We start from the raw sequence: 24,444 nt of genomic DNA, 5'->3' as shown, positions 1-24,444 counted from the left end.
AACATATCGTCCTGGTTCACCCCATTTCCTCTGTGTTTCTCTGTATAAAACCTGACCGCTGACAAATGTTTTCCTGTGTCTGACAGAGAACTACCAGGCTGATCTGGCCAACATCACCTGTGAAATCGCCATCAAGCAGAAGCTGATCGACGAGCTGGAGAACAGCCAGCGGCGTCTGCACACGCTCAAACAGCAGTACGAACAGAAGCTGATGATGCTGCAGTGCAAGATCCGGGACACGCAACTGGAGCGGGACCGTGTGCTCCAGAACATGAGTAAGACAGCCATGGATCACCTTGAACCCTCGTAGACCAACTATAGGCTCTGCTGACCACAGTAGACCACCATGGACCCCGTAGACCACTGTAAATGGACCATAGTTTCCGTAGACCACTGTAGACTACTGCAGACAACTTTAGACAACCAGACCCCCATAGACCACTGTAGACCAACTATAGGTTTTCTAGACCACCCAGATCCTGTAGACCAACCATAGACCTCTAGAGACCACTGTAGATAAACTATAGACTCTGCTGACCACAGTAGACCACCATGGACCCTGTAGACCACTGTAAACTGACTGTAGACTCCTCTAGACCATCTTTGACACTTCAAGAAATCATGATTTGACATTTATTTTATATTATACCTGATACTGATAGAATCATTTATCAGACTGTGTCTCAGTGTCATAACTTCATTCAATTGGTTTAAACGGACTCATTGTCTGTATGTAACTCCATGTTTGGCTCCTCTTTCTTCTTCTTCGGTGGTGTTTCCAGACTCTGTGGAGAGTGGCTCCGAGGACAAGGCTCGTAAAATCAAGGCTGAGTACGAGAAGAAGTTGAGCGTCATGAACAAAGAGTTGCACAAGCTGCAGTCGGCTCAGAAGGAACACGCCCGCCTGCTGAAGAACCAATCACAGTATGAGAAGCAGCTGAAGAAGCTCCAGATGGACGTGGCTGAAATGAAGAAGACCAAGGTAGTGTTGATTTCTAATACTTGAACATATGCTGAACATAATACACAGGATCCTGAAACAAACCAGTCAATACCACATTACAACTAGAGAACATGAAGTATGAAAAGTGTATTTCATACATCACACTCTTTAATGTGTCTATATATTTATTTCTGTATATCTGTTGCTGTAGTGAATATGAAGGCAGTTGAATTTAACTCAGTGGTGAATCACAGAAGAACTTATGATGGAAAGACGCGATAAATATGTATTAGCGCTGTGCGGAAAAGAAAAAAAAACATTTGGCTTCAACAAAGTGAAAACTAGACAAAATATTAGATCTTCATAATTCTAGAGGTTAATTCAGGAACAAATAGTTAATTTTTTATTAACTTCACCCTTTAAGCCCTGAGACATTATTTCAGGTTAACATGCTGCTGTGAGTATGTGCTTGTGTTCCTTTTCTTCAGTGGTTTTGCTTTACTGTGTGTTTTAGGTCAAAACAGGGTCGAATAACAGAAAAAGACAAAGAGAGGAATTGAAGTTTGACAGGTTTTTACTAAATAAGGCACTCAGAATGTACATCAAGAAGAGATTTAGGATGTTGAACATGAACTGTGAACTGGAACACACTGAACAACAACAAGGATTTGAATTTGGGCCCAGTAGTTTTTGTTTTGGGCTCTTTTTTTTCTAAATCGGTCCAACTGCTTTTTGATACTTGGTTGAACTCCATAAAGCAGTTACACACTCAAAACTCAGTAAAAACACAGTAAAAAAAAATCACCATAACACTGTAAACAACAGTAAAAAAACAAAAAACCACAAGGACAGCAGTGTAAAAAAAAAAAAAAAAAAAAAAAAAAAAGCCTAAACTGTCTATTTTTAGCGTGAGGTGAGTCGGTCTCACTCACTGCTCTGTGTTCTTTTTTTTTTTGGGGGGGGGGGGGGGGGTTGAGCATGCTCAGATGTCTATGGAAAGAACCAGAGCTATTCTATCAGCACGATTAGAAGTCTTTCCAGTTGAGCAAACAATTTAATTTTTATGAATATTTAAAATAAATCATACATTCAGAATGATCACCACAGACACGTCAGGGGTTAAAGGGTTAATTTCACCAGTAACGATCTTCATAAATACTTATCACACACATGGTTTTTCTTGTTCAGATTTCAGCCTTAGAGACACAAATGATGACGTTTAGCTCGTTTAGAAGGAATAACTGACAGACAGACACCTAAATGTTTATGACTGTAAACAGGAAGGAAATGAAAAGGACACAGATGGAATGAGGTTTAATTCTCCATCAGTAGATTTTTTCTGATTCTTTTGGTTTTTATGAGATGACAGTGATGCTGCTGCCGCCATTAGGATTGTGTGACTTGATGTTAAACTGTCTGGTCCAGGTTCGTCTGATGAAGCAGATGAAGGAGCAACAGGAGAAGAACAGGATGAACGAATCTCGCAGAAACCGGGAGATCGCAACATTGAAGAAAGACCAGCGGAAGCAGGAGGTCAGTCACTCCTCCTTTATCCTCAGTAGAACGTTCAGTCTGTAAACAGGTCAGTGACCCCTTTTTTATCATCAGTAGAACATTCAGTCTTTAAGCAGGAGGTCAGTGACTCCTCCTTTATCATCAAGAGAACCTCCAGTCTTTAAGCAGGAGGTCAGTGACTCCTCCTTTATCCTCAGTAGAACATTCAGTCTTTAAGCAGGAGGTCAGTGACTCCTCCTTTATCCTCAGTAGAACATTCAGTCTTTAAGCAGGAGGTCAGTGACTCTTCCTTTATCCTCAGTAGAACATTCAGTCTTTAAGCAGGAGGTCAGTGACTCCTCCTTTATCCTCAGTAGAACGTTCAGTCTTTAAGCAGGTCAGTGACTCCTCCTTTATCCTCAGTAGAACGTTCAGTCTTTAAGCAGGAGGTCAGTGACTCCTCCTTTATCCTCAGTAGAACGTTCAGTCTTTAAGCAGGTCAGTGACTCCTCCTTTATCCTCAGTAGAACGTTCAGTCTTTAAGCAGGAGGTCAGTGACTCCTCCTTTATCCTCAGTAGAACGTTCAGTCTTTAAGCAGGAGGTCAGTGACTCCTCCTTTATCCTCAGTAGAACATTCAGAACCTGACTCAAACGTTGTGGTTTGCTTTGTTCCTCAGCACCAGCTGAAGCTCCTGGAGGCTCAGAAAAGGCAACAGGAGCTGATTCTGAGGAGGAAAACCGAGGAGGTGGGTGGAGGCTTCATGGACTTCAGCCAATGAGTGTTTGACGTGAACATAAGACGTGATTGGACTTGATGAGACGACTGTTTGTGTTTGTTGTGTTGGTCAGGTGACGGCTCTGAGGAGGCAGGTCAGACCTACATCTGGTAAAGTCATCAGGAAAGTACCCCTCCCTGAGCCGGCCCAGGACTCATCTCACCGCCCCCCCTCCGGGAGAATGTACTCCTCGGGGAACACCGTCCCTAATGGCACCCGGTGAGTCCAGTTGTGGTGTTTAATAAGACCAAAACCTTCACAGACCAGACTTTAGGAATGACTGCATCATGATATTTACAACAGGCTGTTTGTTATATAAAGCAGATGCACCTCTGGGAAAGTTAGAAACATAGAGCAGCTAAGGTTACATCCAGATGACAATGCTCAAGGTATTTTTCTTTTGCAGATTCTGAAAGTTTCGCATCCATACACTTATTGTTTCAAGAAATATCTGCATCCAGGTGGAAACAGGAAAACTGGGTTAAAGCGGTGTAATACGTATGCCACACCCACATGTGGCGCTGTACACAAACACAGACAGAGCCACAGGATACACTAAAATCACAGAAGAATGTAGTGAGCATGTGCATGAGGTTACGTTGGGGTTTTTTTTCTTCTGGTCACATGGTGCTATGGCATCATTGTTTCCAAAAAGTGGTGTTTTGCTTATCCATATGGCAACGCAAGGGCAGCATTGTGAGATTTTTCCACTCTGGGACCCGTTGTCCAAAAATACCATTTCAGGACACCAACAACGCTGGTGTCATGTGGACGAAAAGCCGAAACGATATTAAGCTTTTACAGATTGACATCATTTTGTTGTCGTATTTACAGGGTGTAAATTTATGCTAGTTTAGGATTTGTTTTTCATGATTGAAACAGTTTTACATTTCTCTTGTAATTAATATGAAGCTGCTGTTTGGAACATTTGGAAATGGCCTGACCATGGGGAAAACTATGAAAGTAGTGTGTGATCTACAAATCAGAGGATGTTGGGAAATTTCATATAAATTTTTATATCAATCATCATAGATTCACACTATGCATGACTGTATTAAATCCATCTGCAGGTTGACGTACAGACGCACGGCAGGCATTTACTCCACCAGAATCGCCCGTGGTAAATGGCAGTCTCTGGAGCGACGCATCTCCGACGTCATCATGCAGAGGATGACCATCTCCAACATGGAGGCCGACATGAACCGGCTACTAAAGGTGACATCCTGCTGCAGTGTTTACATCCAACACAGCCCAGGAAATAATTTTAATAAACACTGGTACATGAAAATCTGAGCAGAAAGATTTTCCATTAACTCTGGGAATTCATCCAAATAAAGAAACCACAGCTGTGTGAATTAACGTTCGTAACGTACAACGTATATTTACAGCTCTGTAAATACAACACATACAGTTAAACCTTATTCTATTTGTTACCATAGCAACGAGAGGAGCTGACAAAGCGTAAGGAGAAGGTGATCAGGAAGAGGGACCGACTGGCCAAGGAGGATCCGGACTCAGAAAAGGCGGTTCCCCCTCTGCATGAGGAGGTGGACGCTCTGACGGCGAACATCGACTACATCAACGACAGCATCGCCGACTGTCAGGCCAACATCATGCAGATGGAGGAGACCAAGGTGAGGACGGGACGGCAGAGACGTGGACTCAGCATCTGTCCAACAGATCACACTCACATCTCACCTTGTTTTTGTTTTTCAGGAGGAAGGAGACACGGTGGACGTCTCTGCTGTGATTGGGTCCTGTACGCTGGCAGAGGCTCGGTTCCTGCTCGACCACTTCATGTCCATGGCCATCAACAAGGTAACGGGGCAGGGAACCAGGGAGGGAACCCAGTAGGGAAGGAGGAAGGAAACGGGTAAGGGAATGAGGAAGGGAACACCAGAGAAAATGCTGGTGGGAACAGGAGAGGTTATAGGAGGGAACACAAGAGGGAACGAGGGAAGGAACAGGGGAGAGAATGAGCGAATGAGGGAGGGAAGGGGGGGTGTGGGAGGTAAACTGGACTGAGGATCAAACCTTAATCTGAGAACATGACACTACAATAGTTAAATAAATCTGGTATGTAGATACTGTGGAACTCAAAAACACCAACTGTTCTGAGTTTATAGTTCAATAACTGACAGTAAAAACACATCTGATCATGATGTCATTTCACTCTGAATAAAGAAAGTACCAGGTAACATTTTCTGATAATTCTCATTTTGCTTCATTTCTGTATTTATTATTTCTGTGTGTTATTATGGGATGTTCAGACCAACAGCAGCAGGGATTTCATAGTCAATTGTCTTTACGGTCTGAGGATTCTATTCCTTTAGTTTCTACCCAGGACAACGAGTAATAACAAAATAAAATAATATAGCTGCACTTCAGTCCAGTGAAACTACTGAAAACTGAAGTAAAACTGTTTTCAACAAATATAAATTGAATTAAAGTTTAAAACCTGTGTCTGTGTACAATACTTTGGCCAACTATGTTGTTTTTAAAGTGCTTTATGAATAAAGTTGAGTTGAACTGTTACTTGAGTCTGTGATAGTGAAATAAAGATGTAAATGTGAAACGTGCCGTTGTTGCTGTGGTGCATTCAGGGTCTGCAGGCGGCTCAGAGGGAGTCTCAGGTGAAGGTCATGGAGGGTCGTCTGAAGCAGACAGAGATCACCAGCGCCACCCAGAACCAGCTGCTGTTCCACATGCTGAAGGAGAAGGCGGAGTTTAACCCGGAGCTGGACGCATTACTGGGAAATGCTCTGCAAGGTAACCATGGCAACCACCGCCGCCCCAACGCACGCCGGAGCCTGGGTCCGACTCAGCCCTCCTCCTGCCGTGGGGCATTGGTCTGTCAGGACGGGGGTGGGGTCAACAGGTGTTTGCATGTTGGGCCTATGGAGATGCTGATGCCTGTCACCTTCTGCTGAGTTAGAGTTAGACCACCTGTTAAAGACCTGATCCAGGATCAGATGTTAAAGACCTGACCCAGGATCAGATGTTTCAGACCTGACCCAGGGTCAGATGTTTCAGACCTGACCCAGGGTCAGGTTTTGTTTCTCTACTCAGCAGACGTTCTGTGTTGAGCTGTGTCTTTTTATTTGTGTCTTTTTGTTAATTTGTTTGTTACGTTTGTTCTGTTCCCCACATTTTCTTTTCTTTTCTTTTGTTTGTGTTTGTTGTTGCAGAGTTAGGTAACCTCCCTCCTGGTAAGTGACTCCTCCTCCTCTTGTTTTGACGCATGTTCCCTCCCTGAGCACCAGAAACTAACTGAGCTCCCACCAGCTGCATGAGGCACAGCCAGACTCCTCCTCCTCCTTCTTCTTCTTCTCTTCCTCCTCCTTTTTCTGCTCCTCCTTCTTCTCCTCCTCCTCATGTGCTACAGCCTCCATGCTTTAGCACCTCCCCTGGATCCATTTCTACTTGGACGTTCTAACTGTGACGGAGCTTCAGGAGAAAGTGTCCAATAACTTCTCACACTTTTCCACATTGTTTGTATAAGCAGTGGTGGAAACTAATCACTGAATTTACCCAGAATTCAGAGGGAAAATCTCCATCATCTGGAAAGATATAATGCGTGGGCACCAACACATTGAACTGATGAATGTCAACAGTTGTTTTGAGATTGAAAATCAGTGTTTTCCCACATAAAGAAAAACTGAGGGTTGATGAATCAGACCAATCCTCTCAATTAACTCACTTAATTATTTCTGTGAGGAAATTCAGTCTCAGCATTTTACCCCTAGTACCAAGCACCTAGCATTAGCATTATTAGATTTGTAGCAGTGAGCTGCCATTGAAGGTGTTCAGGGACTGTCTTCAGCTCTTCATTAGTGTTTCAGCCTTAGTTTTCAGATTTTACCACAGTTTGTCCAAAACTGAGACACAACTTTTTCTAAAAATTGAATCCCAGACATGTTGATCGCCCTCTGGTGGATGTTTGCAGAATTGGTCATCAGTGGAAGCACACTAGTGGAGACTTGGTCGTTGTCATTCTTTGATGACCCACAACTTGTGGATTGACAGCTTTAATAAGCAGTCGTCTGTCAGAACTCACCAACCTGGACATTGCCTGTAGCTGAGTGAAGGTTTTCCACCACTGCACAGCAGGTCTTTTACCTCCAACCCCCCCAATACCCCCCATACCCCCCCACACACCTTTGTTTATAACCCTCCCACCTGCCCGCTCTTTGACCTCTGACCTTTTCAGTCCTTGTGATGTCATTCAGCACAGTGAGGACCTGGTTTCTGTTTGTCGATGTAACGGCATGATGCTGTGCTGACATCGCTCTCATCTGCTTACATTATCCACCTTCTATAAAACCCTTCTGAGTAAAACCAGAAGAACAGAACGAGAAGCGCCACAATTAGACCAACTCACACTGTTATTAGTCACCATTAATCCATCTGTAACTCTAATGAAGACCTTTCTGTGGTTTTACAGAAAATGGAGATGACAGTAGCAGTGATGAGTCTGCACAGAGTCCGTCAGCAGAAGGAAAGTAAGAACCTCCTCCTCTTGTGTCCTCCTGTGTGTTGTATGTTATGTCTACTGTAAATTTCATTGATGAACGATTCCTTCTAAACTTTTCAGAAGCAGAAATGCTTGAGTTTGCATCATTTTACATGTTTAAATATAATATTTGCTATTTCATATCTGACACAATTTACGATTTATAATTAATTAAATCAGCAGAAAAAAACGCAAATTATAGATTTTTTTAAGTCTCCTCAGATGCTGCCGTGTTATTGTTCTCTTCATCCCTTCATAAATGTTTAAATCCAGTTTTCAGTGTTTGCTCTTTTGTTCATATTTAATCTCATTTTCTGTTTTAATGTTTCTCTGTATTTTATGTTTTGTTGCTTTTCATGTACATTATGTGATGTTTATTCTGTCTGGATGTTTTTTTATGACGTTATTTTTTGAATTATTTTTACTTCTAATCCTATTTATGTCTGTTTTTTTAGCACATTGGCGTCAGATCTTATGAAACTCTGTGGAGAAACTAAAACCAGGAACAAGGTAAGTTCTGATCGGTGACATGTGTCTAATGATCCTCGTCCTCTTCTGATGTCGACCTGACCTTGACGCTGTCGGTTCCAGGCTCGTAGGAGGACGACTACTCAGATGGAGCTACTATATGCTAACAGTGACTCCGCCCCTGACGCCGCCCCCTCAGACTTCAGCAGCCCCATGCTCCCATTGGCCGAAACCCCAGATGGAGGCGGAGACCTGGACTCAGTCAGGGACTATGCAGCTGTGTCCCCTGGCTTTACCTCTAAAATGTCCAGCATGTAAGTTCATGACCGGAGCTCACACCCACATGCTAACACACTGACACGCTAACACACCCACATGCTAACACACTGACACACTAACACACCCACATGCTAACACACTGACACGCTAACACACCCACATGCTAACACACTGACACGCTAACACACCCACATGGTAACACACCTGTCATGGGACCATTTGAATCTCCAGACAATGTGAGTCGCACATGCGTAGAAGCATTTATCTCTGTCGGCCAAGTTTTACGACTTGCTAGGGCTACCTCGTTAGGACAAATCACTGTTGTATAAGTCAAATTACGTAAAAATACAGAGATTTGACTTTACCTTCAAGGAGATTTCAAGAGTCAATTTATAGGCCTACTTTAACTCTTTCGGTGCCAGACAGTTAAGGGGCTAATAAGCCTTAAAAGTGCCACAGAATTTAGCCGTCTTTCAGTATTTCGCGTCGTTTTTATAATCGAAGTCTGAATCGTCATCAGAACTCATTTTCTAGCAGATGGGACTGTTTTGACAGATCGCTGTGTTTACGATATTACTACAAAATGGCCATCTAATTTGCATATGATTTCATTCATAAATTCATTCATAAAATTTCCCAAGCAGAAAACGAAACGCGAGCTCTTCCTTGGTCAAAAACGGTAACATCCGACCGATTGCTACTTAGATTCAAAACGCACCGGACTCAGCCGATTCATTATTGATCGTAATTTGCAAGAAGATTTGAAAGAACGTCATCGAAATGTGAGAAAGAAATGGGGGTGGATGGTTTGTTTGTACACAAATATGGCGTGTTCTCCAAAGCCGATCTGATCGGCCCGTGGCACTTTAAAGGTTGTATTCGTAAAGCCGATTTAATCAGCCCATGGCACTGAAAGGGTTAAGTTTATTTCACAGTTGAGAGCCTATCCAGCTGACAAACGTTTTGATCTAAATCTGGGGGAGGGTAATTGCGGCGCCGTAGTGAGTCGTTTGTCCTAACAAGGTTGCCGTAGCGAGTTGTAAAAGATGGCCAACAGAGATAAATGCTTCTACACATGCATGACTCGCATCGTCCAAAGACTCGAATCATCCCTTGACAACACCAACATGTTACCACACCCACATTCTAACACACTAACACGTAAACACACCAACATGCAAACACATAGGCACACTAACATACCGATATGCTAACACACGACACGCTAACACATGACATGCTAACACACCAACATGCTAACACACCCACTTGCTAACACGCTGACATGCTAACACACCCACATGCTAACACACTAATTGAGCCAGAGCTTTAACAATCAGTTGTTCATAATTAAATGAGTCATTTTAGTCGAGATTCTGATCATAGCTTCTTCAATGGGATCATTTTCTGGTATTTTTTCCCCTGAACGTGTTCAGCTTTTGTTTCCTTGGGACCTGAATAAACCTTGTTGATCTAACAGTGCTTTGGGTTACTGCTCCTGTATTGTGGGTTTGATCCATGATAGAATCTAATGAATCACAGCCCAAGAATAAAACAGCATGACCTCTGACCCTGGATGAGTGGGAGGAGTTTGTGTTCAGATCTTCGACTGTTTCATCCACATCCTCTGGTGTCTTCAGCTTCAGAAAACATCTCTGAGGATCTGGTTTCATGGAAACACTGTCCTCATTGTCTTTAAATTGCCCTGGTTGAGGTCGCTAATTTACTATTTGATTGCAGCCAGTTTTGGGAGGGGCTTAATGAAGGGTCAGCTGACATAATATCGACATTTTGTCAGATTTTTCCATCTTCAACACGTTAATGTCAACTGTCATCATCTTAAATTCATCATGAAAAGAGTCTAAAAATGTAACCTGATATTTTCAGGAAATTCGGAGTATTTTAGACATTAGTGCAGCATTAGTGAGCTTTAAGAAGTAAAGTTATCACATTTGTATGATCTGGAGATTATGAACACGTATTTTATTTGACCAGTAAAACTCATTTAGTTTGTCAATGACGGTAAACTCAATATTTATAGTTTATGTTCTGAAACTGTTGAAAACTGAACTCTTGGTAAACCACATTTCTGTAAATATGTTTATTTATAGGTTTATTTTCTGAAACTGCTTTGAGTGAATTACATTACAAGGATTTTCCACAAGTTTAGAGAGAGATTAGGATAATCTGTCTTTTATTATTGTTATTTGACCCATTTTACATCATTTTGTTCCTAATATTATTATAGTATGATATAAATGTTAGAGTAATTAGACTTCAGAGACACATTACTCATTTATTATTTCCAGGTTCATCCGTGATGGAAGGATCATGGCTGATCCGAGTGCATCTAGAGTTGTTTTTTTTCTACTGTTTTTTCTACTCAAGTACATTGTATCTCCACTGGATGTTGGTATCAGATGTTTTTTTTTAATTCCCGACCTTTTCTTTCCACCTTTGATGAGACTCACCATGACAACTGGAGTAAATATTAACATTATAACGGCTTCTTCATTTCCTGCCAAAGCTACAAACTAAAAAGCTTTTACTCATCCTTCAGCCTTGGCTGAAGTTCACCCATTGGCTCCTAAAGTGCTGAAATGCATTCTGGGACGCTGTCTGCAGTGTCTTATTAAACTAAACATGAGCTTTGGCGAAGATGCTAATGCTCAGGTAACTGTTTGTGCTTCATCATTGTCATGGTTTCATCGTTGTCATGATTTCATTGTTGCCATCGTTTCATCATTGTCATGATTTTATCAATTTTCATGGTTTCATTGTTTTGGATTCATTATTGTCATGGTCTCATCATTATCATGATTTCATCGTTATGGTTTCATCATTGTCATGATTTCATTGTTATGGTTTTATCATTGTCATGATGTCATTCATCCTCTGTTTTGTTTTGTTTTTTTGTCTCTGTGCATTTTCTTGGTGTCATTTGTGAAACTGAACGGGCAGTAGCAGCTCCAGAATCACGTCAGGGTCTGAAAAGCGAACACCGGAGCCTTCGCCGCTCACTCGCAGGAAGACATATGACAAGGCACAGGCGACAGCTGAGAGGTCAAAGGTCAAGGAGATCAAACAGTAAGAGCCGGCTGCCAGCGCTGAGGAAACTAAACTACTAAACCTGTTTTACTAACGCTCGTCCTGTCGGTTCATGAGGTGTCGCTCAGGTAGAAACTGGAGATGGAAGATGAAGAGGTCATAAATATGACAGTTAAACTATGACAGAGTTAAAATATGACTTTACACTAATAATTCACATGTATAAGCATCATTTACCTTCTAACCTTTATTCATTCATTAAAACAAATAAATTTGTATGATTAAAAACATGCTGAGTATAACACCTTAATGAAGTCACATTTATTATAAATATATTTCATTTTCTGTGTAGATTATTTTACTGTTGTAACATTTAATAAAACTTAGACTTAGAATGGTCATAAAACATGTTATATCACACACAGTATTATTACATCACATTTTACTACATATACATAGGCATGAGTCATTTCCAGATAATTTGGATTCCTGCTTTAAATTTAATGTCCTTTCTGTGTCTCAGAATATAATGATGTCGTCATGGTAACGCCTTCTGACCCCTGTCTCCATCCTGTGTTTCTGTCTGTGTGGACGCTTGGTTTTGTGACCTCTGATCTTCTGTTTCACCTTCCCCTCCTAAATGGTACCATTATGACTGTGATGGGTCATAATGGCTTGGTTTGGTCTGATGCTAATCGATCTGAGAATGCTAATGCTAACTGATCTCCACCTGCGCCGTCTTCTGTATTCAATTAAATCACTGCATCACTGAGGTTATTTATGTTGGCAGACAGAGAAACATGCACGTTTACTGGGTTCAGTGCATGTGATCCATGTGTGTTACCCTAACCCAGGCATGTCCAAAGTCCGGCCCGGGGGCCAATCACGGCCCGCGGTCAGATTTTATACGGCCCACAGCTTGGGTTTTATAATGTATTATTCATGGCCCGCTTGGACTGTTGAACCGAGTACATGAATCATAAAAGGTTCAAAATGCAGTTTCTCCTTTCACCTCATGGTGGCAGCACCACTCTAACTCTATCTGGCTCTGTGACCTTCCCATCAACCATTTTCGCTAATTTCTAACCATGGCGCCTGTAAATAAAAAAAAAGGAAAGTTGACAGTAAGGGCCGCCGCTTCCAGGAAAGATGAGAATTACAATTTTTTTTCACTGAAAATTGAGGTGATTGTGTTTGCCTAATTTGTCGAGAGATTGTTGCCTTGTTTAAGGAATTCAATGTAAAGACACACTAGCAGACAAAACATGCTAACGCATACGACAAGCTACAAGGGAGTGAGCGTTCTGAAAAAGTGACGCAAATTCAAGCTGCTTTAAACTCACAACAGTGACTCTTCATGTGAACCTGGGAGTTCAATGAATTCACCACCAGGGCAGGCTACCAAGTTGCCAGGTTAGTTGCCTATAATTGCTGGTGATATGTACTTGTAGATGTGACACAAATATTACTTTCTGAATGATTTTGTGAAAGACAAGAGTAAGAGTCATATGTTTTCATCTTAAACGTTAACAGACTTTACATTACTGAGTAATATATGAGTAATGATTACTCATATAAGTCATGTTTAAAATGAATGTGGGGTTAAGATTTTTATCAACTTCTTGGAAGTTTAAGATACTCCATACAGTTTGTTCTATGTTATCTGACTCCAGATGTGAAAGGAAGGCAGAATTGGTTTTTTTTTTGTTTTTTTAATTTGTTCACACCTGAGTGGTGTAGATTTGGTTACATTGCCATTTAAAAAAAATTATATTGTGACAATGAAAATAAAATTATTGTAGAACAGCACATTTATATGTAATTTTTACTGTTTAAAAAACGTCGAAAGGGACCGCTGGCCCCTGGCAATGTCCACATTATCAGATCTGGCCCTCTTTAAAAAAAGTTTGGACACCCCTGCCCTAACCCATACTTTAATGTCACATGGAAAAGTTGGTAAATATCAGCTTCAAATGAGAAAATCTGTTGCTGCTCAGTGAATGAGTTTTCTCTCAGATTCAAGCTGGTGATCAAGCTCTTATTATATGAATAAAATATACACATAATTTTCACTTTTATCACTAAAATATGTATATAAAAAACACTTAAAGGATTAAAGTTAAAGGTTTATTTCAATGACTCATCATAGGTTTGTCTGTTTGTATTTTTCTGTAAAATCCCAAAAAATTAAAGTTGAAAACACAAAGTAGTGCCTTTTCTTACTAATGTGATAATGTATTTTTCTATTAATTGTTTAATCTCTAAAAAATAACGAGTAAAACTCTCAGATAACCCCAAACTGTCACACAAGACTGACTTATATAATGTTAAAAATATCAAATAAACATGAAAAACGTTAGGGATAAAACTATCACTGTTCATCAGCTTAACTGGTAAGTTATTCACAAGTACATGTCATGGAAAGAGAAAAAAGAATGAAATCCACCCACTCTCTCATAAATGAATCCATAACGAAAGAAAATAAAAACAATTATGTCAAGAAAAGTACTTAAGCCTCGTGTTTCTCTGCTGATTTATCTGCTGTCACATTAATGAATAATAGATCAAATAAAAGTAAAAAAAAAAAAAAAAAAAAAAAAGCAGCTGATGCTGTTTAAGGAGGATGCTGTATCTGGTCTTCTTCAGGACCAACAGAAGGAGCCAGGTTTCCTCCAATCGCAGCTTCTGCTCCATTTGTCCTCCTGGGTTAAAGAGAGAGAGAGAGAGAGAGAGAGACAGACAATATGGATAAATGAATCTTGATGAAGGCAGGAGAAAAGCAGGACCAAAGGTGATCCAGGGAAAACCTGTGAGGACATAAAGCACAAAGACTCCAGGGAAGAAGGAGAGTCAGTAACATGGATTTACTGGAGTGTGAATAGAGGAGAGAGGAGGTCAAAGAGGAGGAGGAGCAGAGAGAAGGACAGACAGGAGGAGGAGCAGAGAGGACAGACAGGAGAGGAGCAGAGAGAAGGTCAGACAGGAGGAGGAGCAGAGAGAAGGACAAACAGGAGGAGGAGCAGAGAGGACAGACAGGAGAGGAGCAGAGAGAAGGTCAGACATGAGGAGGAGCAGATAGGAGGACAGACAGGAGGAGGAGCAGAGAGAAGGACAGACAGGAGAGGAGCAGATAGGAGGACAGACAGGAGGAGGAGCAGATAGGAGGACAGACAAGAGGAGGAGCAGAGAGGTCAGATAGGAGGACAGACAGGTGGAGGAGCAGAGAGAAGGACAGACAGGAGAGGAGCAGAGAGGAGGTCAGACAGGAGGAGGAGAGAGAGGAGATCAGACAGGAGGAGGAGCAGAGAGAAGATCATTGTATCATGCTGAGTCTCCCAGTCTAAGTCTATATCAACAGCATTTTTTTCTCGTCACATCTTTTACATGAAGTGTTTGCATTGGTTTTGTTGGATGAGATGCATCTTGGGTTGTAATTGGATGGTGAGCTGGTTTTATGGAGTGTTGATGTGAAGATGTAGAAGGTGTTTGTCATAAATTTACAAATTTCTGATGTTCAAATTTGTCATAATTTACGTCCTTATTCACTAAGAGCTTTTTCTTGTAAGTTTAACCTTTTCCTGCCACTTGTTCATGTGGAGGTACGTCACAGCGGTACCATCCTTTGTTTTTTTTATTTCATTCTTACAGAAAATACAGTGTGAACACACCCATAACATTTCCCGTGTGCTCCACTACAGTGGTGTCTTTGACGTCCAACAGTGGTGTCTGAAGAACGTGGTGAAGATGATGAATAAACCTCCTGGAGGATTGATACACATTTATTGATAATCATGTCACCAGCGTCATCTTATAACTGGAAGGAGCTCAGTCCTCCATCCACCTCGTCTTCAGTCCTGTGTCCTGCAGACGTTGATGCCTCTTTTTTGGTGTTCGAACCCATTATTTGTGTTCAGTCATACGATGACCCACGGCTTAGCGATTGATCCAGTTTCCTTTATTTCGTTATTGATCTGATGGGTTCTTGAAGACCCTCCACAGCTGGTGTCATCATCTCCTGTTTCAAAATTCTACTAACATCTGTCCAGGTGTTTCTGTTCCTCTTTAAAGCTTCACATCTGTTTTCTCTGTCATTGTCTCTGATTTGAGGCCAGTCAGTCTGAGAGTTTAGTGCATGACTATGATTGACTGATGTGTTCATTTTGTGTTTTCCAGGGGCGTCATTAACCCGGTGCCGTCCACTAAAAGCAGCCGGTCGTCCACGCTGCAGTGTGTCCACGTGGCTGAAGGTCACAGTAAAGCCGTTCTCTGTGTCGACTGCACCGACGATTTGCTCTTCACTGGGTCCAAAGGTCAGTTTTACCCACAATCCCTCCTTTTGTCCTCCATCCTTTAACTTGTCCTCATATGAGTCAGATTATTTTACGTCTACCGTCACATGAACTAAAGGTGTCATTCTGAGCTGGGTTAGGAACATGGTTAGGGTTAAGAACAGGGTTAGGTGGTTACAGTTAGGAACAGGGTTACGGTTCAGAACAGGGTTTGGAACAGGGTTCTGTGCTGGTGTCTGGACTCCATCATGTCTGCTTGTTTCATGTGTTGTTTCTGAAGGAACATCCTGAATGTTATGGTCAGAGACTCCTCAAAGCTAAATTTGATCTAGACTTCCTCCATTTATCTGATCAGATATATGACATGGTCCAAGTCTACATGAAACCACCTCCACTAAGTCCATATGAGGCCACCTCCACTAAGTCCATATGAGGCCACCTCCACTAAGTCCATATGAGACCACCTCCACTAAGTACTCGGGGCTTTATTTTGATGGCCTTCTTCTCCTGTTCCTTTGGTTCTAGACCGGACCTGTAAAGTGTGGAACCTGGTAACAGGTCAGGAGATCATGTCGCTGTCTGGTCATCCCAACAATGTGGTGTCGGTCCGTTATAGCTCCAGTTTGGTCTTCACCGTCTCCACCTCGTACATCAAAGTGTGGGACATCCGCGACTCGGCCAAGTGCATCCGAACGTTAACGTGAGTCCGGTCATTGTTAAACCTCCCTCTGAACCTCGTTCTGTCTTAACTTTACTTGACCTGTTGGAAAACGTGGATCATCACTCCAGTAATCACGTTAATACACAGATCATGTATGTATGTATGTTACAGATTCACCTGCAACAGTTGAGTAATTATGTCACCATTTGTCTAAATTGTGATCAGAAATCATCTTGAAAAGGTCTTTGTTTGAAAAGGTTGGTGTTTGATTCTTATGGACAACTGAATTTTCTACTGTTTTATGAATTAAATCTGTTCATTGTTCAGGTGACAAACATCCATATCAAGAATCTTTTCATCTGGTTTCTGTTGATGAAACTTGTTTGTTCAGGTTTCAGACACAGATTAAAGTGTGAAGGTCCAGAGGAGTTGAACTCCAAACACTTTAACCTCCAGCCACAGGATGCATGTACCATGTCTGAATCACTGTCTGGTTTCCATGGTTACCAGGTCATCTGGTCAGGTGACTGTTGGAGACGCCTGCGCTTCCAACACCAGTCGGACCGTCACCATCCCGGCCGGAGAGAACCAGATCAATCAGATCGCCCTGAACCCCAACGGGACGGTCCTGTACGCCGCCGCCGGAACCTCAGTCCGAGTCTGGGATCTGAGGAGGTCAGTACCTTCGGACATGAACACGCCCCTGAATATGATCAAATATATGACATTAATGTGGTCACAGACTCCATCCCGATACCAGGGTTTAGTGTTGAAATGAAGGGAATTGAAGGGGAATAAATGAAAAGTAGACATGGTGTGGAATTTTCTGGAAAAAACAAAAAACACAGTCAACGAAAAAAAGAGACATGGGTGTCCATGTTAAATTCACCAAGAAACCACCTCTCAAACAAACTGCTGTTAATCCATAACCGTATATCCTATCTCAAAAATTCTTGCATGTGAGACTTGTGGTGAACCTTCTGAACGCATCGATGTATATGTGGAAAAAATGTTAGAACTGAATAAGCAGTGATTGTGGGAACGTGGAGTTCCATGTTAGTAACAGAAATTTAACATGGAAGTGAATGAGAGAAAAATCAGCCCTCTGTGCACATGTGAATATTCTTTGAAAGAAAATACTTTTTCCAACAATTTGATGTATAAATTGTTACTGAATTCCCAGAAATGTGAGAGTTATGATGTAACTGGACACGTTGAATATTACAGCCTGATTCATTCTCTCATGTGATTTTTGTTCTTTTCAGATTTGCCTCAACAGGGAAACTGACGGGTCACCTGGGTCCAGTCATGTGTCTGACCGTGGACCGGTCCGGAACCAACCAGGACCTGGTCATCACTGGGTCCAAAGACCATTACGTCAAGGTGTGTTTAGGTCTGGAGACACTAACCTTTGGTTTAGGGTCAGGATTCAGTTTGACCCAGTTTGACTTTTAATAGAATGATGTGACTGATGTCTTTTAGTTTTAGACATTTTATGAGGAAAATCCTTGACACATAGAACAACAAATGACATTAAATATATCTTATCAAACCATAGTTTAGTAAAGATCAATTTTTATATTTATAACCCCGCCCACCCAGACAGCGGTTAGTTAGTTACCTAGGGTTAACTCACCCTAATCCCTAAAGGGTTGGGGTTAACTAACCCTAACCCGCCTAACCTAACTATATTCCTCTGAACCGAAGCTCTTCTTGTGTTGTGTTTCATTGTGTTGTGTTTTGTTGTGTTTCATTGTGTTGTTACATTCTATTGTGTTTCATTGTGTTGTGTTGTTGTGTTCTGTTTCAGCTCTTCGATGTGACTGAAGCATCTCTGGGAACCATCAGTCCTTCACATAACTTCGAACCTCCTCACTACGACGGCATCGAGTCCCTGGTCATCCACGGAGACATTTTCTTCAGTGGCTCCAGAGACAACGGCATCAAGAAGTGGGACCTGGACCGCAAAGACCTGCTGCAGGTACAGGGTCTGAGACGAAGACCGGGTCTGAGACAGAAACCAGACCCAGGGCTGGACCAGTTCACAGGGTCTGGGTTAACTTTAACTCAGCTTTATCTCTAGAACAATGAGGATGACTAAAGACAAGGATGTCAGTGTGGTCCAAAAAAGACACAACGACAAGAAAGATATAGATGAAAATGACACGAGACGACAAAGACATGAAAACTAGATGAAAGGATAAAAAGATGAACAAGACTTAAGAGGAAAGACACAAACACACAATAAAACTCAGATGAAAATGACCGATCCGTCCTCGTCCTCCTCGGTCCCTGTTTCTCCTCTAACTTAACATGTCATTTCCTGTTTCTTTTTCCTGAACAGCAAGTCCCCAACGCCCACCGTGATTGGGTGTGTGCACTGGGCGTTGTCCCTGGGTCGCCGGCGCTGCTGAGCGGCTGCAGAGGAGGGGTTCTCAAACTGTGGCACACAGACACACTGGGGACACTGGGGGAACTGAAGGGACACGAGAGTCCAATCAACAGTATCTCAACAAACAGCAGCCATTTGTTCACAGCATCAGAGTGAGTAACACAACAGACACACACTGACACACTACAGACACACACACAACAGACTTAACCTAGGGCCTGGTTCTAACCCTAAACCTTGGCTTATTGGTGTTTTTCAGTGACCGGACGGTGAAGATCTGGCGAGCTCGCGGTGGACTCGAAGGCACCTTAGAAGCGGTTGACAATGCAGACGAGGTGGCCAGTAACTGAGCACAGCGCCTCCTGCTGGTCAGACTGGACGGACACTGACGGACGCTCCTCTGCACTTTGACCCTTAATGTGTCCAACTGGACGCTGACCCTCAAATCCATCCCATGTAACGGTTACGTCTGAATCACATGTATGTAACGACTGCTGCAGGAGAGACAGTGAACGCCTCATTTACTCTAAAAACCTTTGATTTCATTGCAGAACTTCACAGGTGAAGCATCTGTTAGGGTTAGGAAAGGGTTAGGGTTAGTGGTAGGGGGTTAGGTTAGGGTTATGAGTGTTTGTTAAGGGTTGGGTTAAGGGTTAGGGTTAGGGTTAGATTTAGGGGTTAGAGTTATGAGTGTTGGTGAAATTTGGGTTAGGGTTACATTTAGGGGTTAGGGTAAGGGGGTTAGGGATATGAGTGTTGGTGAAATTTGGGTTAGGGTTAGATTTAGGGGTTAGGGTTATGAGTGTTGGTGAACTATGGGTTGGTAGCTGGTCTTCACAACCCGGGTCTCTACTGGTTTGGTTTCAGTGGTTGAAGCAGACTCAAGAGCTGCTTTTTTTTACCAACAAATGAAAATGTGAAAAAGCAAAATCACTCTGAGAGTCCGTGGAAAGTTAGACATGAACCAACTGTGAATTCTGTTTTTTTTATCGGTTTGGTCTTTTCTTTTTATCAGAAATGGTTATTTCATGATGAACGTGGTCATTGGGTTTATCCCACAGATGCAAAGAAAATCACAATCTGATAAAAAAAAAAAAAAAAAATTGTGATAAAATAATGATTTAGTTGACTGAAAATTCTTTTGGAAACTGCTTCATGGTTTAGGAACATCTTTTGCGCAGATGTAAGACTGTGGAACGCCATCACTGACAAATCAGAATCAGGAAACAAATGGACAGAAGTTGAACCTTCCATACATGTGTTTGGTTTGGAAAAGCAGATGAAGCTCAATGATCGACCGCCACAGATGGAAGCAGCAGCAGCAAAAATGAGATTTTCAACATTTCCATTGTTTTATCTTATAATCAGACTTTACAACCAAACTAAAGTCAGTAAATGTTCTTGAAGTTTCCAGATTCCTTCAACAAAAACAGTCATTTTACCTCAAAGATCACAGGAGTCCATTGCACCTTTATTATTGAGGGTTAGGGTTAGGGTAGGCTAACCCTTTATTATTGAGTCTTATTGGTCTAGGGTTAGGGTAGGCTAACCCTTTATTATTGAGTCTTATTGGTCTAGGGTTAGGGTAGGCTAACCCTAACAGTAACCCTTTTATTGGGACTTTAATGATTTAACATGTTCGTTCATGTGTTGAATTCATGACCTGCTGGATCATTTGGATTTTTGTTCTTTTCAAAGCCTCCAAACGTCTTTGACAAAATGATGACTTTATCTGATGGGAGTGTATTGACTGTGGTGTTTAACATCCATCAGGGTTGTTGGTCTGAACTGGCTTCCATGTCTGTGGTCCATGAGGTAAAATGAAACAGCTTCAGTTTGGTTGGACAGGCCGGTGAAGTTTCAGTCAACTCTTTTAACAGCGGTTAGGGTTAACCTTACCCTGGGGTTAACCTTACCCTGGGGTTAACCTTACCCTGGGGTTAACCTAACCCTAAACCTAACCATGACCTGGTACAATACAGGTGTTTTCTTTTCTTCTGGATTTAAATGTGGTGCACCCATCGGTGATGATGGTCTCCATCTGTCGTTGATCTGCTTCAGCTGTGGAAATGTTAACATCTACAGGTGAAGCAGAGTCATCCTGGTGCATTACAGAGTTAATACTTTACCTTAACTGTACCTTAATACCTTCAGTTAATACCTAAACTGGAAAAACACAACAGACAAAACCACGGACTGTGATGAGGATCCAGGGGTTGTAATCTCCTAATTCACCTCTAGATGTCACTGTTCATCACACATCCAACCTGAAGAATCTAAAATAGTTTTGCTGCTGCCTTCATGTTCCTGTCCACCACCTTCCACGCTCCAGCGTTTCAGAGAACCTTAAACTTCATGTTTTTAATGGTTCAGATTTGACAAACTGGTGAAAAACAAACTAATGTTACACAGACTTTAACTCTTCGTCCTCCTGCTTCTATTCCTGCAGCGACCAAACCTGTATAACGTGTTGTCTTTGCTCTAAACACATGATTAAACTGAACTTCTTTCACTGCACTTTGTCTTCAGGACAAACTTAAGCCTGTGTGAGCAGTTTTCAGGATGTTCTACACATAGAACATTGTATGTAAAAGCTATGTCTTCACATGTCACTGTTAGGAACAGGGTTCAGGTTAGGAACACACTTAAGGTTAGGAACACAGTTAGGATTAGGGTTAGGGCTAACCCTTAGTGCTGAACTTCACTTCTGAGTGTTCGTCTTCACTCACTGCTACGTTGTAGCTCAGCTTCTTGAACTGTAGAACAGGGCTTCTCCTCATCTCCTCCTCCTCCTCCTCCTCTCAGTCCTGTATCTATGCACCGTGTCTGTAAATATAAATGTAATGTTTCGCTCTTTCTTCGGCCTTCAGCCATCACATTTTACACCCATCCTGTCTCCTCCTCCTCCTCTTCCGGGGCCTTTTGGGGGATGCTCGTCCTCCTGATGTAACCACGATTGTGTGCTGTCACTTCTGAATGTCTGAAGCAGCTGTTGTAATTTCAATCTAATGTATGTTGACTAATAATCCTAATCAGACTGAATGTTTGTTTTGAGGGACCATCGGTGTGAAGTCTCACCGAGGACCAGAAGGACGGCGGCCGGCGCTTTTCCTCCGGCGAGGCCACTTGTTAGTGGCCTACATTTAGACGTTTTGTTGTGTTTGTCATGCTCTCCCTGATCCACGTTTCTTGGCCGTTCCCTCTGGACATTTAGTAGCCATTCCCCAATGGTGGACTCGTAGCGATTCTAATGTCAGATGCCTGATGAGAATAAACGCCATCTGTCAAAAACAGCCTCCAAGTCTGTGTGGATTTCTTTTGTTCATTCATTAGCAGGAAGGCTTTGCAGTTTTAGATGAGTGGAGTAGAAAAAACATGCATGATGGGAGAATTAACTATGAAAAGGAGACATTTTGTGGATTTAACAATGATTTTACTGAATATGAATCTCAGAATATATTGAGGTTAAGACTTTATTTGCATAATAAGTAGAGACCAGAAAACTGGTGATGAAAACATTAAGTTCAGTAAAAATTGGAGAAGGAAATGTTTATATTTTCAGGTCCGCTTTTGTAAAAACAGATCTTGAATTATGACAATGACAGGTGTATTTACTTGACTTGGATTATAATATTTTTGCAGAAAAAGCTCCACCTCATCCTTTAATGTCTTGTCTCGTAGTTTATTAATCATGTATTGTAGTTCTGAATAAAATCTGGGTAATTTTACTTCAGTCTGATTTAACATCTGACCACGTATCAACCATTTACCTTTATCATGTTCAGGTCATATTACTGTGTTTTAATTAACTGGTTTAATAAGTATAAATTGTTTTTTTTTGTTTGTTTGTTTTGTAGGGAGATGGTTTTAGATGATGGTGATATTCAATATGTCCATCAGATGGCAGCAGCAGCTTCAGGACTGACTCGGATGTTCTGCACCAGCACACCCTGTTCAACACAGAATTTAGACAACACTAACACAATCCACTCACTGATCAACAAAAAACAGTTTGATCCATGTTCTACAATCCCTACAGGATCTGTCCTGGCAGTGAAATGAAACCTTTACATTCTGCCTTTTACAGCTGTGAAAATGATGAAGAAATAAATTATTCATTAATTTACAGATGAGTGGATGTGATGGGTGTTTGGACATGGAGCATTGTTGTGGGCATTTCCAAAATGATTTTATATTTTGTTTTAATAGAGAGAGTCATGGACAAAATGGGAGTTGATGTCATGTGACATAAACCTAAAACACACTCAGAAACATGAATTAAATATTAATCTGTTATTTTACTAAGAAAGAAGTTGCTTTTTATAGTGTGTGCTAAGAATCAGTAAGAATTCATATTTCTTATTAAGTGGTTTGTTGGTTTTAATTTATCTTCTTTCAGTAAGAATATTGTAATTATTAAGATAAGGAACATTGTTGTTATATTTTTTTTAGTACTTTTTAAAATAAGGAGTCATGTTTTATATGTATGTTCTTATCAGTTTTAAATTGTTTTGTAGTTCTGACTTTCATTCTGTTTATGTATATTAATGTAGATGGTATAACTGTGATTTCCTTTTTGTGTAACTTCTGCTGCTGCTGCTGCTGCTGTCTTGGCCAGGACCCTCTTGGAAAAGAAATTTTTAATCTCAATGAGATTTTTTTTCCCTGGTTAAATAAAGGTCATAATAATAATAATTATTATTATTCATATATTTTTTTTTTAACCCGTCCAGAGACTTTTGGTCGTATCGTTCCTGTTTTCGTGTCACTTCACTTTCCATCCCAATTACATTTTACCAGCATCTCGTGTGGCGTTCAAGGACTGTCTGGCGATCGAGGTCCAGGAAGTTTTGAGGTCTGTGTGGCGTTCGAGGCCTTTTGTGCCCTTGTGATGCCTCCAGAGTTCATGCTGACCTGGGTTTTATTTGACTAATAAGTTAAAGTTGGGGTTCGGGTAGAGTTTGGACAGTGGTGTTAAAGTTGATGCACGATTGACTCATTGGTCAAGTCCAGCTTTGTTCACTGAGACAAGTGGACAAAACTAAACCAAATGTTTCTCAGCATCACTAGATATTTTAATCCATGGTTTTATCCAGATGGTCTTTATTCTAACGTAAACGGTCTTATTCCAACCTAAACAGCTCCTTCCATTGTTCTCCTAACTTTACCATCTTTACATAACTGGAAATTTTCTACAAAATGTTCGACCATTGTGAACGGTCTCATGTCCTCTGTAAACACAGAAAGGGGGGACACAGGGACAGGCCTCAGGACTCCATATTTGATCTGATGACGTTCCTGAAATAATACGAGACACAATAAAACCATGTGTTACATACGGTGAATAATGAACATGTATGTATTATTTCATGAACATTGAATCTGTGGGTTCTCCTCACACCTCCTACTATGACTCCACTGCAGTTCCTCCTCCTCTTTCCCCCCTCATCTCCCTCCCTCTCTCGCTCTCCCTCCCCATCTCCCCCCCCTCTCTCCTCTCTCTCTTCTCCCCCCATTTCTCCCCCCTCCTTCTCTCTCACCTCCCTTTCTCTTTCCCCCATCTCCCCCTCTCCTCCCCCC

At 41.6% G+C, this 24,444-nt stretch overlaps 1 protein-coding gene and 1 long non-coding RNA gene across 3 annotated transcripts in view; one reads left to right on the top strand and one right to left on the bottom strand.

The window, feature by feature from the left end:
• Positions 1-24,444, top strand: part of LOC115421424 (kinesin-like protein KIF21A) — a 58,206-nt gene that overhangs the window by 30,164 nt on the left and 3,598 nt on the right. The window contains exons 15-35 of one of the 2 annotated variants that reach the window (XM_030137313.1): positions 87-275; positions 783-982; positions 2,369-2,476; positions 3,116-3,184; positions 3,288-3,433; positions 4,285-4,429; positions 4,654-4,848; positions 4,931-5,032; positions 5,818-5,983; positions 6,403-6,423; positions 7,659-7,716; positions 8,183-8,237; positions 8,319-8,509; positions 11,436-11,561; positions 15,696-15,832; positions 16,337-16,511; positions 16,983-17,147; positions 17,738-17,855; positions 18,283-18,453; positions 18,817-19,016; positions 19,124-19,491. In XM_030137313.1, the coding sequence (XP_029993173.1) occupies positions 87-275; positions 783-982; positions 2,369-2,476; positions 3,116-3,184; positions 3,288-3,433; positions 4,285-4,429; positions 4,654-4,848; positions 4,931-5,032; positions 5,818-5,983; positions 6,403-6,423; positions 7,659-7,716; positions 8,183-8,237; positions 8,319-8,509; positions 11,436-11,561; positions 15,696-15,832; positions 16,337-16,511; positions 16,983-17,147; positions 17,738-17,855; positions 18,283-18,453; positions 18,817-19,016; positions 19,124-19,214 (2,828 nt within the window). In that variant the 3' untranslated portion in view covers positions 19,215-19,491. The remainder of the gene's footprint in view (positions 1-86; positions 276-782; positions 983-2,368; positions 2,477-3,115; positions 3,185-3,287; positions 3,434-4,284; positions 4,430-4,653; positions 4,849-4,930; positions 5,033-5,817; positions 5,984-6,402; positions 6,424-7,658; positions 7,717-8,182; positions 8,238-8,318; positions 8,510-11,435; positions 11,562-15,695; positions 15,833-16,336; positions 16,512-16,982; positions 17,148-17,737; positions 17,856-18,282; positions 18,454-18,816; positions 19,017-19,123; positions 19,492-24,444) is intronic. The other variant, XM_030137314.1, reaches the window with a different exon arrangement.
• Positions 19,857-22,151, bottom strand: LOC115421428 (uncharacterized). Its single transcript, XR_003935677.1, has 2 exons — positions 20,472-22,151; positions 19,857-20,429 (listed from the first exon to the last, which is right to left on the bottom strand). It is a non-coding gene; the product is annotated as an uncharacterized LOC115421428 (long non-coding RNA).

This window comes from Sphaeramia orbicularis, chromosome 6, assembly GCF_902148855.1.
Source record: "Sphaeramia orbicularis chromosome 6, fSphaOr1.1, whole genome shotgun sequence".
Classification (NCBI taxonomy): domain Eukaryota; kingdom Metazoa; phylum Chordata; class Actinopteri; order Kurtiformes; family Apogonidae; genus Sphaeramia; species Sphaeramia orbicularis.
Note: the sequence above shows the minus strand (reverse complement) of the source record. Positions and strands in the feature narration are given on the sequence as shown.